This window comes from Eurypyga helias, unplaced genomic scaffold (genome assembly GCF_000690775.1).
Source record: "Eurypyga helias isolate BGI_N326 unplaced genomic scaffold, ASM69077v1 scaffold6448, whole genome shotgun sequence".
In the NCBI taxonomy this organism is placed as follows: domain Eukaryota; kingdom Metazoa; phylum Chordata; class Aves; order Eurypygiformes; family Eurypygidae; genus Eurypyga; species Eurypyga helias.
Genome location: NW_010266177.1, coordinates 32,288 through 47,287, shown reverse-complemented (window position 1 = coordinate 47,287; position 15,000 = coordinate 32,288). Strand labels below are relative to the sequence as shown.

General features: G+C 35.8%; 1 protein-coding gene across 1 annotated transcript in view; it reads right to left on the bottom strand.

The window, feature by feature from the left end:
* FAF1 (Fas (TNFRSF6) associated factor 1) overlaps window positions 1-15,000 on the bottom strand; it is a gene marked incomplete at its 5' end in the record, with an annotated part of 124,572 nt that overhangs the window by 77,454 nt on the left and 32,118 nt on the right. The window contains one exon of the mRNA XM_010156975.1: window positions 6,647-6,733. Coding sequence (XP_010155277.1) covers window positions 6,647-6,733 — 87 coding nt within the window. The remainder of the gene's footprint in view (window positions 1-6,646; window positions 6,734-15,000) is intronic.

The window sequence follows — 15,000 nt, the reverse complement described above, 5'->3', positions numbered from 1 at the left end:
TCTTATTTCTCTACTAGAAACCTAATGACTAAATGATTAGCCTACTATTTATTTTTACTGCAGAAGAGAACAAACTGTAACAGGCAGACTACATGCCTTTAAGTAGTAAACTACCCAGCGGTCACGGCAGAACGGGCAGATTTTGTAGCTCAAAAAAGCAAGAGACCTCATGGAAATCCAAGGGACACAGGAGGTATGTTAACACCAGCATTCTCCTTCCTTCCTTGTCTCATGCCTTTCCTGAGATAAATAAATCAGCGTCAGCACTAGTCTGTGTGTGCCAAGTAATGCACGGACATCCTTATCTTCCTCTGCTTGCTCATGTCCAGGAATCAGCAACAAAACCCAAGCCATATTCAAACACAAACCAAATGCAGTTGGATTTTTTTCCTTTATAATAAAGCGCCAGTAAAAACCTGCCAAATTTAAAAAAGATGATGATCAATGTGACAGCAGTTATTCTTCATTACAAGGAGCAACTGGAATCTCGGAAAAAGCCAGAGACAGCACTCTCTAAAAGCAGCACAGCTTCAGTAACAGTTACAGAATCTTCCCTGGAGAACACAAGGCATCGTCACCAGTTGACAGGACAGCAGAGCAAACCTAGGAGAGGCTGCACTGCTAGGAAAGCTCTAAACATCTAATGAGGAAACTTAAGTCCTGTTAATTACACTCTGTGTTTGGCACAACTCTGAGCAGGAAGTGGAAGGACTGGTCTGGATAGAAAAGGAATCCAGGACAGGAGCTTGGATATGCCACCCACCTTTTATCTAGTACGTCGTTAACAAGAATTTTCCTTAAGCCCTCCGTGACCCACTAAAAAAGCTCCACGTGTCCTGTTCTTCTGAAGAAAGGCTCTGTACTTTCAGATGGGAGGACGGTCTCAGAAAAACCCCTAGACAGGTTGTGGTTATGACAAGATCAGATTGTACGCACGTAGAGTCAACTGCACACCCTCTAAACAGGCTTCTTTGCAGTCTCTTCCTTCCCCACAAGAAAAGAGATTAACAGAAGCACCTGCTCTCAAAGATGAAGTTTCTGTTTGATCGGTGACAATAAACTGGCCCACCAGAACAGGCGTCAAGCAGACTCTCACTGTCTCGCTAACTCCCAATGCACCTGTGTATGTCCAAATCGCTTGCTGTTCTTCCCACTAAGAAACATGAAGTCAACCTCAAAATTCTGTGATTTTATTGACCATTTCAATTCAGGGATGAAATGAGTTGTTTAAAAACTAGAACCCCTTTTATGGTAACTAAGAAAGGTGATCTTAATTTTTCCAGATTCCTGAGATCGCAGCAACTGCCAACCAAATGTCTTTACACCAACAAGAGGCAGAGAGCATTCCCCATTTCTTTCATCTCCAGGGTCTTCAACAACCAAAAAAAGCAACTTAAAACTGGACCAGAAGAAGCAGAAGCACGAGCAAAACGTGACAAACAATTTTTTCCATCAGGACCCAACGTGGTTAAGAATGCTGAAAACTGAACTGTGGTCTTTTTTATTGATTTTTTTGGTTTGTTTTGGGGTTTTTTGTTTGTTTGTTTGGGGTTTTTGGGGGTTTGTTTTTTTTTTTTTAATCATAGCTACTAGACTGACCTATATTTTTAATATAATGATATCATGGATTTTGTTCTTCAGTGTCCACTTCTTGCACGTCCATAAGACTTACAAGATGGAAATAAACCCTTCCCAAAAGCAACATGTTAAGTGTAGATCACTTCAATTGAGTTATTTTGTTTTGCAATTGGACAATTCTAAATAAATTCTCTTGTGACAAAAAAAAAGTACAAACATAAACTGATTCTCTCCGACATGGTAATTTTTACATAAAATTAATTCTAATCACTTTATCTTAATTTTTGTAAAAAGAAAATAGACTAGAGGGTGAGCTAAAAAAAGGAACAACTGTAACCTCCTTGTTTATTCTGGGGAAAGAACATGGTAATTCAAACTTTCATCCATGTGAAAACATCCATGCAAGCCATAAGTCAAAGTCAGAAGATTCCCTAAAGACATTTAGGAACTGTTTATTAAATTACTCAGTTACTTTTCTATTTCTTAATGATGATGAATGTGCTGCTTCATAGGTTACCATGATCTTCCAAGGCTGGGTGCTAACCATTTTAGCTACTAAATTGGGCTTACAGTGTAAGTGTTAAACTGAAACACTACCATATTCCCAAACTCACATAACGAAACAGCCTGCAAGTATTTTAACTATCTAAATTAAAGGGATCCTGTCAGATCCACTCTACTACTCTACTGCCAACAATTAATGAAAACCACAAAGAAAAGTAACATAAAAAGGAATAAAGATTACAGACAATCCACATTACAATTACAATATTCTTACACAGAAAAAACCCCAGTTGAATAGTTTCTAATGATCTATGTATTTGAATCTAAATTTTACGCTTCTGATTAATACTTTCTCTGCCAGGACAATTCATTCTTTAGTCATATCAATTCTAGGGGGGAAATTGCAAATGATCCAGTAAATGCAGACAAGGCATCCATTATGATTAAACAGCCAGTGTATGTAAAACTCACAAGTCGTTTTCATGTAACAATGGCATCATGCAGTAATGAACTTTGTAGGACCTAGAAAGGGAAAGAAATATATACTCCCAAGTACTAATTACTCAGATGCTTAATACTCAACCTCTTCAAAAATCGGGAGATCTGCCAAAAATTGTCATAAATGGTTTGACTTTCCACCAGAACACTATTTATCGGCATTCTTAATTTCTATCTGTGCAGACGGACTGCGCTTAGTACTTAGCAATGAAATCGCTAAATATAACAGCAGTGCTAATCACATCATACATACGCATTTGAGAATTTTGATTATAACCTAGAAATCTTTATTAAATTCAGCTAAGGAACATCAACCACATCTGCTACAGCCATCACAGAACTGAAGAAGCTCATGTTCACAAGGGATGACCCAGAACCTCAGCATGTTAGGGGTTACACACGTGTCGCATCTGAAATGTGACTCTTCGGCAGTGCAGCCGAATAACTGCTCAGTATAGACCTACTTCTGCCTAAACTAATACCCAATGGCTTATCTATACAATGAAGTACAGTTAGGTGCCTTGAAATGAGAAGATGTGGTCTTGACTAACCGTACTGTTTAGGGAAACAAAGCGTTATGGGCAGTAGGTGGAAGGACGGATGTTGAGTTCCTCTGCACGGGACCTGCCTGCGAGGGCAGTTACAACACTGGGCGCTTCATCCTCTGTCTTTGTCCCTCTCCCCTTTACCCCTCTAAAATGCATTCTAAAAGTTTTAGATCTTTTTCATGCAGAAATATATTCTGTTTTGACAAGCTCATTGTCATTACTTATGAAGAAGCAGGCATTTTGCATCGCTACACTAAAATGACTTAAAATAATGAACTAATTAAGAAAAAAGTTTAGTTTAAATACAGAAAACAAAAGCAGCATGAAACCACCTCTCTCCTCCTTCCCATACCGGCTGTTGCTGTTCTATGCTGACAAAATGAACAGAAACATCAGGGACAAAAACTCGTCCTGCCAAAATAAATCAAAACCGAGAGACCTCAAGGGGGAAAAAAGTTTTACCTCAAATATATATGTGTAAAGGTAATATGGAAAAAGTCATCTGTTCTTATATAATTAAAATCTCAATGTTTCCATGTAAAAAACTAACTAAAATGCCAACTATGACTGATCTCAGTTGGTGGAGGGGGTTTTTTGGTTATTTTTCTTTCATGCATACATATTTGAAGGTTGCTCTTTGCACCTGGCAATAACAGTAATTATCGGTGGAAGTCCAGAACTTCAGCCAATATAGCAAAGAGAAAAGGAACACATTTCAGAAATTTTAGTAAATTATTCTGTCTTCATTTGCATTTTACAAGCTCAGTAATGTTAAGGTTGTTACAATATCCAAAATAAAAATAAAGAACAAGCTGTGAATCTATTTAAATCAAATCCTAATTATTTTTTAATTTTCTAAGATGATTTTCAAGACTTCATACATCAGTTGATGATATATAACCCAAACCAGATAAATGAAGCCTTTAATATAATCAAAGTTTTACTTAAGTAAGCTTGTTAAAATAAGAATGATTCAAGACTCAAACATTTACTTTGTTTGAACTTTAATGAGCTGAACAGATAGAATTTGTGGCATTAAAATTAGTCAGGCATAATAAAAGCTAAAACTATGTCCTTGCCGAATGGCGAAACAAGATTTCCACAGGCTACGTATGCCTTGTTTCCCACAATCAAACTGTCACAGCATGAAAACATTCTCCTGCGTGTGGAGGTTTTGATACCCATCTCCCTGGTGAAAGTGTGCAAAAGGATCTGAAAGAGTTATTGACAATTCATACAGTATCCCATATTTCATTAGATAGTACAAGCAGAGAACATATCTTAACTCTGAAGGGAGATGAAGCAACAATGTTTTAAATGACTATTGACTCCACTAAATTTCCTGATAATGTCAGAAGACTGTAGTCTGTCAGGTTCATAAGAGACTCAAGATGATACAGGAATCCAATTATGCCAAGTCTATTTAGTTGTCCTGTTTGCTAAGCCAAAGGTTAACGAGAACTGCACTGAAAAAACCTCCTGTGGTATTACAAAGTATTTCTTATGCTGCATAACATGTAAATGAAAAAAAAGACTTGATTAAAATACTTTTTAACTCTTTAATTGCAACGGAGTACTACACAACACAGCAAACTAAAAACTCGCAAGAGAAAAAGCAGTATCAAAAATTTGCCTCTGAACTAAAGGCATCATGACTGTACTACTAAAGCAGATATTACTGAGTATTTCTACTTTGCAAAGGAAAAAATGTTCAGATCACAGAACCATAGACAGTAATTGCTAACATTAAATCTTTATCAATAGTAAGCTATGGACTCTAATTTTAGACAGAAATTAATTATATTTTTGTTGGTAACACATTCAAATCTGTTTACACAGCTGACAAGTCTCAGCTGCACCAGACTCAAGCAGTGAGCTTTGAGGACTCTCCTGCTTTGGAGCAGATGACTCAACATTCACCAATTTCATTAAAGATTAAAAGGGCAAAAATTCACCTGCAACAATGTCACTTGTAAAAACAGACTTAAAACAGATTTATGAGTTTTACATATGTGAGGTATCCTATTCAAAAGAAAGGTGGGGGCGGGAAATGCAGGAAAACCTAACAGCTGTGGGAAAACAGATTAGAAGTGTTGAGTTTCCAATTCTTTTTTGGACTAATGTAAACTAATAAAACGTTAAAATGGATCCACATTTCAAAGAATGTAATTACCACATGACACCATGCTGTTATTTCAGAGCTGGCATCTATCCTCTCAGATATGCTCCTGAATACATGGACATAGATTTACCCACCTCTCAAACATAACTACTGTTTCTGCAAACACTGCCAGAGACATATTTTACAAGTATATTAGGGATTCAGACAGGCTTTGGTTGCTGTGGGTTGGTGGGGATTTTTTTGTTTGGTTTGGTTTTCTTTTGCTTTTTTAAATTGGCATGAATCCTTTACCCAGAGCAAAAAAGCAGCAGTCTTATCATACAAACAACAATTCTTCTTTTACAGAAAGCAGAGTAGAAACGGACAGGAAAGTAATGCATCAAAGATAATGATAATACACAGAGGAAGCAAATCCCAATTCCATTTTCACTTTGTAGAATACTCAAGTTCAACTTCTAGTTTAAATAAATGGTTTTATAAAAATAGAAATATTTCTTTTTTCGACATTTTTCTCAGGTCACAAATATACCACATAACTACATAATTATTTCAGCCTTTTAGGCTTATTTTCTTTTAAATAAAGGCAGACCTGACTAGCTGGCATTGGGAACATGCTACCAGAAGAAAATTGTCTGAGCAAAAGTGGAAGACATGCTGTAAAATACACTATAGTGACAACCATGCAATGAAGCAAGTCTAATTTTAAATGGAATTCTGCAGTGAAGTCCCTCAGTTTCATGAATTTGTAGGAAATTCAGAGTCAGCTCATTCTGTTACCAAGGGTACACATTGATCTCAGCTCAGATTTCCTTCAATTTCTAAATAATGGTAATTCTAAAACCTGCTAAATACATTTGAAAATGTACTATGTATTGCACTACATACATATGATTTACTCCTTCTAAATGTAACCTTGCAAATACCCACATATTCTTATTGGCCCAGCAAGAATGAAGATGGATAACTTTAAAAGCATGTGAAGCTTTTCAGCAGGAACATCTACTTAAAGCCAGACACAGGCTTGAGAATACCAGTGAGGTGATGGACACAACTCGGAATACATGCAAAACCCAGGACTTTCTCCTATAGTTCAATCACTGCAATAGAACTCCTCACCTTCCAAAATGTTGCGCAGCTTTGCTCCTCCTAGTCTAAAACATGCACTGAATTTGATACACAAGTAATTTCCATGGAAATGTGCTTCAGTAAACCAACACTTGAGTATTTGTACCTTTCAAGACAAAGCTCTGAATTATGATTATGTGTTATGGATTATTATGTGATGATAGGTTAATGCATATGGGACGATAAAAGCTAGTGGGTGATTCTGAACAAAAATGCAAGCAAAATCAGCAATTTGCAGGAAGAAATACAAATGAGAACCAAAACTACTTACTGAGTCGTCTGTGGCCGAAGGAGGCCAGCCTTCCCATAACTGGTGACGGACTGGGATACTAGTTAGGTCATACACATTCCGCTTTACCTGGTAAAATTAAAACAATAAAAATAAAAATCAGAACTTGTACTAACAAAAGCACACAGGCAAACTGTATTATTGTCACCATAATCCCAAACTTCTTATTTTTTGCAATTAAAGTAAAACAGGTTCCTCCAACGCTGAAAGATCCAGATGTGTTCTAGAGCTTTACATACAGTACTGCTGAATTTCACCGCTTCCAAAAGCAACTGAACAAACCATATTAAAGAAAAAAAAATCTGTATCATATCATTCATAATGATTCATTACTACTGAAATATTATACATGTGTGAAACTATTCATCATACAAGTTTTCACAGTAAAAAGTATTCCACAGTAATGAACAAACTGAGGGGATGCACAGGGTAATAACAAAAATTCTGTTAGGAGGTTTGCAAGTTGATTTATTCTGTTTCACCTGAAAATTTTAGGTTCATGATCCATCTAATGAAGTAAGAAACACAACTAGTTTTGCAAGTTTCTGAAATGGGATCTAAAAATAAAAGTGAGTATATTAAACATGAAAATAGGAATTAATAAGCACATTTCCAATGAAGACAACACATTTCAAACATATATTAACAAAATGCAAATAAACTAGTTCTTACATCAACATTTTTCTCATGCTATGAAAATACAAGTCAGAAAGAATAGTCTAAAATACAAGCTAGAAAACCCTTTCCATAAAAACATTAGCACAGGTTAAAAAAATCGGCAGGTTTTATCACAGGTTTTGTGATAAGCAATTATTTAAACTACAAAAGATGTATTTTTGAACTTGGGATAGAGAGTGGTATCTCAAATTCTGAATAATGTCATATTTGACTGTAAAGACATCACAGGCAACGAGCACATGTAAATATTGCCCAGTTGGACCAGACCTGCCAACAACAAAATGCTTACAGCAAGCAGTGTTGGGTTTTGGTTTGTCTTCCATAAAACTGCTACATGGGAATACAAGGTCCTCCCCTATCTTCATGGGTCTGTTTTAGAGTCCAAGTACAGACCTCATCCACATATATTACATGCAGAAAAATATCCTCAAATAGAAAAAAGTAAGGTTTGACACATTTTACTAGGATTTGATATGACCATTCACTAGGCAAAACACCTGAGGAAGTCAGAAGTTCTGCGTCCTGTTCCCACCTCTAAGAGGGCTGTACAGTTTAGCGCTAACGGACACAATAACCGGACACAAGTGTCCGACACATTAAACCAGAAGATATTCAGGGAGAGGAGGAAGATTGGACTTAAACCAAATGCCAAGACTATTTCCAAACCTGATGCCTTCTTTAGCTTTTCATTTGTTCACTTGTCAACTGGAAAGAACCAACAATTGTTTTCTAAGTTCTGCTAAGCGTACTACTAATACTGTGAACTGAAAAAAAGTGTAAGCAGTTGTCAGCAGAAAAGGTGTTTGCGCTAGCACTTGCTTGCAGTTTAGCGTACTTGCCTTAACAACTTTCTCTGAACAGAAAAATGGTTAAAAAAACCGAACAACACCGTGAAGAAATCTGATATTTGTCAAAATGAGCAATACTAGCACAATCCATATATTTAAAGGTTTCCTATTCAGTGAATGAATGAAAGGTAATTCTAAACTACCATTCTTAGAGAGATAATGCAATGAAACAAAGTGATCCACTACACAGATATTTCGTATAATTTGACCCTACCTATTAATCAGTACTTGCCATAGCTTCAGCACAGCACAGCTGAGGTTTGAATACACAATAAGGTAATATGGCAATATAAACATAGGGAAAGTCCATATGTTCCCTCAAACTTTGGCATTTATTTTTAGTACAGAATGTATATGCAACATCTGGCAGTAGATATTAATCTAAGTATGTGTTTGCATAATGAAAGAGCACCAAAACTCTTTGTCCCTGGATCCTCTTTAGAGAGCAATGCTGTAGGGACCCTTTCTTTCAAATTTTGCACATCGTTCAAGCACATTAATACGTGGGTGAGAGATACATGTGCAGACATTAAGTGGTAAAACAACTGTTCCAATCACTGTAAATATGCCGGGGAGGGGCGAGGGAGGGGGCAGGGATCTCCACACATACACTTGCTTATAAGTGTTGATTTGGGCAACATTCTTCAAAAGACTCTTCATGGCACTGCTGCATGAGTTTGCCAAGAAATAAATACTACTGAGAAAATTCAGGGAATATAGAGACCAAACACAGTACAGTATTATTACTGAATGGAGGATTGGAGAACTGGAAATACAAGCACTGTTACTCAGTCTCATTACCTGTAGTAATAGTATCATTCTTTCATAATAATATAGTGCCCATTAGTAAAAACAGTGAAGAACTGCTTCACATTTCTGGACAGATGTAATATATTGGCAAGGGAATATGAACTACTAGTGTTACCTAGGCTATGCAGACAGTAATTTCAATACTATCAATTCCAGCTTTACAGATACAAATATTCTGCACAGATGAGTGGAAAGTGATGGCTTCAACTTACTGCCCAACAGCAAGACACATTTCAACTCTGACTCTACATCTCACTAAAGGATGGAAGTCAGCCCATGTGGGCTCCTTATCTGGACATTTTCGTATCATAACAGATATATGGGTTGCATTTTCAGCTCAGCTTTACATTCACTGTATGGTTTAGAATCATTAAGATATCTCACCTTTCTCTGTAAAATTGGTAAATTACATGTACACCTGGTAACCTTTACGTTAATATTGGTTTTGTTTAGGTGTTTTGCAGGGAGACTGATCTAATAACTAGGTTTCAATTAAAAAAAAAATACCACAACTGTATTTTAATTAAGTAAAACAAGAACACTGTTTTGTTTTAGATGCCAAATACTGAATTATTTACTAGCAATTAAAGTGGACTTCATACTAGTGCTTCCTGATATTTAAGCATGTTGTCATGCTTTAACAAATACATCTCAATTATTAAAGACTTATTTGTATTAATTTCAAATACACATATTTATGGTATATTCTTTTATATATGCCCACATGTATAAACACACGCACCTGTGAAAAACTGAATTATGGAAGACTGAACTCTATAGAACTTGGTATATGATCTCATTCCTACTGTTCAAAACAAACAGCCTTTCTTCACTGCTTCTTAACAAGAAGGTAGCCTGCTGTGCAGTATTCGTTTCACAGTAGTATCAAGGTAAAGAGATGTCATTACTCCATACTGACCCCACAACAGCCCATCAAAATGTAACAATGCTGATCTGTGATCACAAGAACACGGTTCTTGCAATTTTAGTTTTCTTGCATTAAATACCAGGATACACTGCCCCTGTGAGAAAACTATTCTCCAATTACATAGCCAAAAAAATCTTATTTTCACAATACAAAACTCTAAAACAAGCTATTTCAAAAGAAAAGGTGAAATTCGTTTACAGAAACATGGGATCAATACAGCTACATAATATTGTTTTCAAAAAGCCTTCAGAAGTAAAAATAAATAACTCAGAAGTCACATTCCTCAAATTCCCTTTTAATTCCAAAGTACAACAGAAAGGCATTATGAAAAAAACACTATTTCCCTTCTTTCATTAACTCATCTGTAACTGCACTGAATTCAATAACATTCCTCTGCTATTTTAAGCTTGAAAGGCATGCTCGGGGTAAAGTGTTATGTTGGTATAAAGCACAATGCCAGACTGATGTGCTGGACAAAAGTGATCAAAGATGAAGTAATTTTAGCCAACGCACAAGTATTCTGGGGCATTATTCTACCAGAATGACATCTGTTGAGCAACTCGTCGCAGAATAAACTAGTTTTTACAGACAGGACTGCTCGGGTAGGGGACCGTGTAAGAGTTATTAGAGTCATGTTTGATTAAATAAACTGCTTGAGTTAAGATCATAACTGGATTTAGAATTCATGCCAAAGTCGTCCTCTTTCAAACAACAAGCCACACTCAATTATTTAAGATAAAATAAACTTGCTTTTAAATAAATACTTAACTTTAGGTTTGTTTGATAATTACAATAGTATTAAGAGAGCAGACTGAGAAAGTTTGAGAGACTAGGAATATTTACCAATCAACACCAGAAAACTCCTTTTCTTCATTAACTAACTTAGTTTCAGTTTATAAGTTAAAAAATTGTGTAAGGAGGAAACAGTTCTAAACATTCATGTAAAGCAGAACTATAAACTGCTTCTTTACTAGGGCAGTGAAATAAAAGCCTATAGCCATACTCCTCATGCAACTGAAAATAGCATGGTAAATGAAGTCTGTGTTAATGCTTTATTCATAAATTCACATGATATCGATAGGAGAACTGAAATCTTTAAATTTGTGTAAAGCAGACACTATTTTTTAGTGCCATCCACTGAGCTACATTTATTGGCAAACTTTTTGGTCCCCCACCTTTGATCAGTGTGAAATACTAATTGGTGGCATTGTCTTTGTGCAGCCCAGAATTTCTTTTCATGATGTTCAGATGCCATGGTGACTGGCACATTTCTATGGCAGCCACCCTTCAGATTATAATCTCCAGAATATACGATCATTTAAAAATAAATTAAAGGCATATCTACATGGTTCCACAACTCAACTGTGAACAGTATCAATAGAACCATTTTAACAACAACAAAAATATCCCCCAGATATTTCAGATGCAATTTTACTGGGAAAATGATGTATAATTCCTGCAGATTGCCCTGCCTTGCAGCTACACATTGCTGCTGGAAAAGCACATGAAGTTTTACCTTCAGCTCATTTTCAATGGTGTTAGAAGGGAGTTAAAATAGTAAATGACTTAGTATTTTAAGAAAACCCGTAAGTCAAAACAGCCAACATACACAAAAAACTTCTCAGATACAGGGAGTCTTACTTTCTTATCATACACTGTTTGGGGTGGTTTTTTTGTTGGTTTTTTTTTTGCAGATGAGTATGTTGCTTTAGTAGGAAGGTTAAAGAAAAAAGATAAACTTTGTCTGTAGATATGAAGTTAATCCAACATTCAAAACCCTTCTGCATCCATATTAGTAAGGATAAAATTAAGCAAAATATATCACAGGGCAAGATATCTGTACCAGGTAACAGAAGGATGACAACACTCTCTGCTGGTTTCACTTCCCAGGATTAAGTAGCTACTATTAGAAAAACTGAAATCTACTGTTTAAAAAAAAAATAGCCCACACCCCCAAACAAAACACAAACCTACCAAATTGTTAAAAAAATGAAATATTATGCTGAATCATCAAAGAGCTGTCGGGTCTGAATCTGTATCTTTGAATCACAACAAATCACAAAGTTTACCAGTAGTTTCCCTCAGGCTGTCTTCCGCTTATGCAGGTACAAAGTTAATTGAAATAATGTAGATAATGAACTTTTGTTAGTCTTATTATTAAATATAATTTATGCAAAGCTGTAAATTGGCTGAGATGCTAAAGACTGTTCCAGGCACATAGGCAGCATGAAAGACAGTGCAAAAATGAGTGCATGAAAGGCAGACAAAAGGAGCAATAAAGTCAGAGGACTGTGAGGAATGTGGAATGTGAGTTGGGGGTGCAGGGAAATGAGATGAGATGCAGACAGAGCAAGGTTGTATGGGGCACTGACAGTAAAGCGAGAATCTTGACTTTGACGTTGTAACAGAGAAGAAGCCAAGATAAGCAAAATTTTCAGGGGACAGCAATGATACGGATGTGGCAGTGATAGAAATAAATGCAACGTAAGCAAAAAAAGAGAGGAAAGAAAGGAGGCAAAACCAACTAAAGCGGTATTTTCAAGATTACAGAAGAAAGGCTTTAACACCTCCGCCAGACAAAACTCCACTGACAGACAGTGAAGAGCATCAGCAATCTGGCAGTAAGGCACTGGAAGCTGGGACAGAATCTACCAAGTCTGTAAGCACAGAGAAGTGTCAAAGGTGATAAAGTGGTGATTTGAAAGTTATCAATAGTTATGAACAATGAAGATGGATCAGATAAAAGGGTAATTTCCATTAACTATGGACTATCAAGAATTATTAGAAATTCAAAGACGTAAAACTGAAGAGAAAAGATTTCTGGATCAGCATCTCTGCCACAACTTAATGGCATCAATGTGGTCCACAGTAATAGTAAAGAAGCAGGACAGAAATAGAGTAAGCTAGGAAAGAAAATGAAAAACAAAAATAGAAGTAATCCATATTTAAAATTTTCCCATAGAAGAGAAAAAGTATTTTGCATTTTATCAGGAAAAATCTATCAGCAGTCCAGGAGAAATTGTATTTCTTAACTTTCAAAAGTGATATGTGCATTAATTTTTAGACAGCTACCCACAAGCAGGATACGGTGTATTCCTTGCAATATGAATATATGAACTACAACTAACATTAACATCAAACCATATCTCTTGGGTCACTTTATGCAAGATCCGTTTGAGGGGAGTGGTAGAAGTCTGCTCCACTCAATTTTGTTTCTCATTTTGTATCTTCATACACAATATAATAAACTATATTCAAGTATGAAGAACAAAGCCTACTTAAATCAACAAATTTTAATTTTTGGGTAGGCTTTACTTTAGAAACAATAATGCATCTCTAAAGACATCAAATTATAACTGGCCTCTCTTTCTGGAAGGTGGCTGAAGTTTAAATTATGGAATGCTTTAAATTAGTGAATTAAGATGTCTGAATTGGGCTGTTTTTAAATAACGGTGTCTGCTCCTCAAGAATTGCACACCACTGAAACTCTCCAAGGAAGACTCACTATGCTAAAATAATTGATCACATTTGCACACATACTCAATTTACTCTATCTACTTGTTGTGAAGTTTAGAGAGAGAGATCTTCAGGGACATTGCCTACTCACTTCACAGCCTCACTGAACAACTGTATTTCTGATCTGTAATACTTACTCAAATAATTTAGAAATTTTTCTTAACTAGAAGTTATCACTTGTTATTCATTAACTGTAATGACATTTAAAATTCATTAAATTTTGTAAATGCTTGTAAAGAAGTATTTAGCAGCTTCCTTTCAGCAAGAGAAAACATTGTGAAAAGATTACTTTCATAGATTTCACAATTAATGCTAGTTCATTATCTTCTATTTCATTCTTTAGACCTCATGTTTTAAAACTCTCTTAAACCAACTCTTCCTGGACATCATTTGACCATTTTTTTAATAAGTCTGTGCCAATTTAGTATCTTAACACCACAACCTACAGTAAAATGATCCACTAGGTAATACTAGTATATTTTTGTGGTTAAAACCTGCACATTTTGAAACAGAAAATACAAGCAAGGCTTCAGCTAAACCTTACTGAATCTTCTGACATGCAATGTATACCTATACCTACAATATAATCTGAAAAGATGGATGTTCCAAGCACGAGATGTTCCCTCAAAGACTCAGCAAGGTATTTTCCCAACCTTAGACTCCTGCCCAGACAAGGTTTGATGCTTGAATATTAATCTGAGGTCTTTTCAGGCTACCAGGTACTATTTTTTTGCCACTGCTTTCAATCTGGCCTTTTCCTGGGCTGCAGCAAGTGACAAATGTTAAGTATATTCACTATATTATAGCATAGTATTCACTACATTCAAATCCTACATACAACTGTTCCACTCTCTTTAAAATGTTGGGTTACTTCTTCATGTTTTCATGTTTTCTTTCAGTTTTCTACCAGCATACATAAACATTTTAATTTTGTGGAATAAAGAAACCTCTTTGCTGAACTCCATCTTTAAATACCTATAAATAGCTATCTTCTAGAGGAGCATTATTGCTAAATGCAAGTTACAATTTTCTAACTTGATGCAGAAGTTACCGATTGCTGCGACATGGCCTGCGCTGCGCAAAGGTTTAGCCTACACAATTATTATTATTCATTGCTTGTAGTGCCTAGGAGACCTAATTGTGATAATCCCCTCTGAACTTAAAACCACATGACCCTTTGAATTTTTTAATAGAAGGTTAAAAGAAGAAACAAATTCCATTAGAAGAAGAAGGGAAAACACATTCTTTAAAAACTGAGGCAAGAGATATGAGTATTTAAAAAAAAAAAAAAAATCATTTTAGCAGCACGCAAGCATGAGGTTGAAATAAGGTATGAAAGAATTAGCTAGCTGGGACATTACAGATTGAAAGGAAGATGTGATTAGGGTTAAAAGAGATCAAACAACAAAGACTTACTGCCAAAACAATTTTACAAATTCATTTGAAAATGCCTTAAAGACTTCTGCTAACAAAATCAAACTGATGATAATACCTGACGTTTTTTGTTTGTTTGTTCTACGTATAGTGCACTGACACAGAAAAGATACATTCTGAAG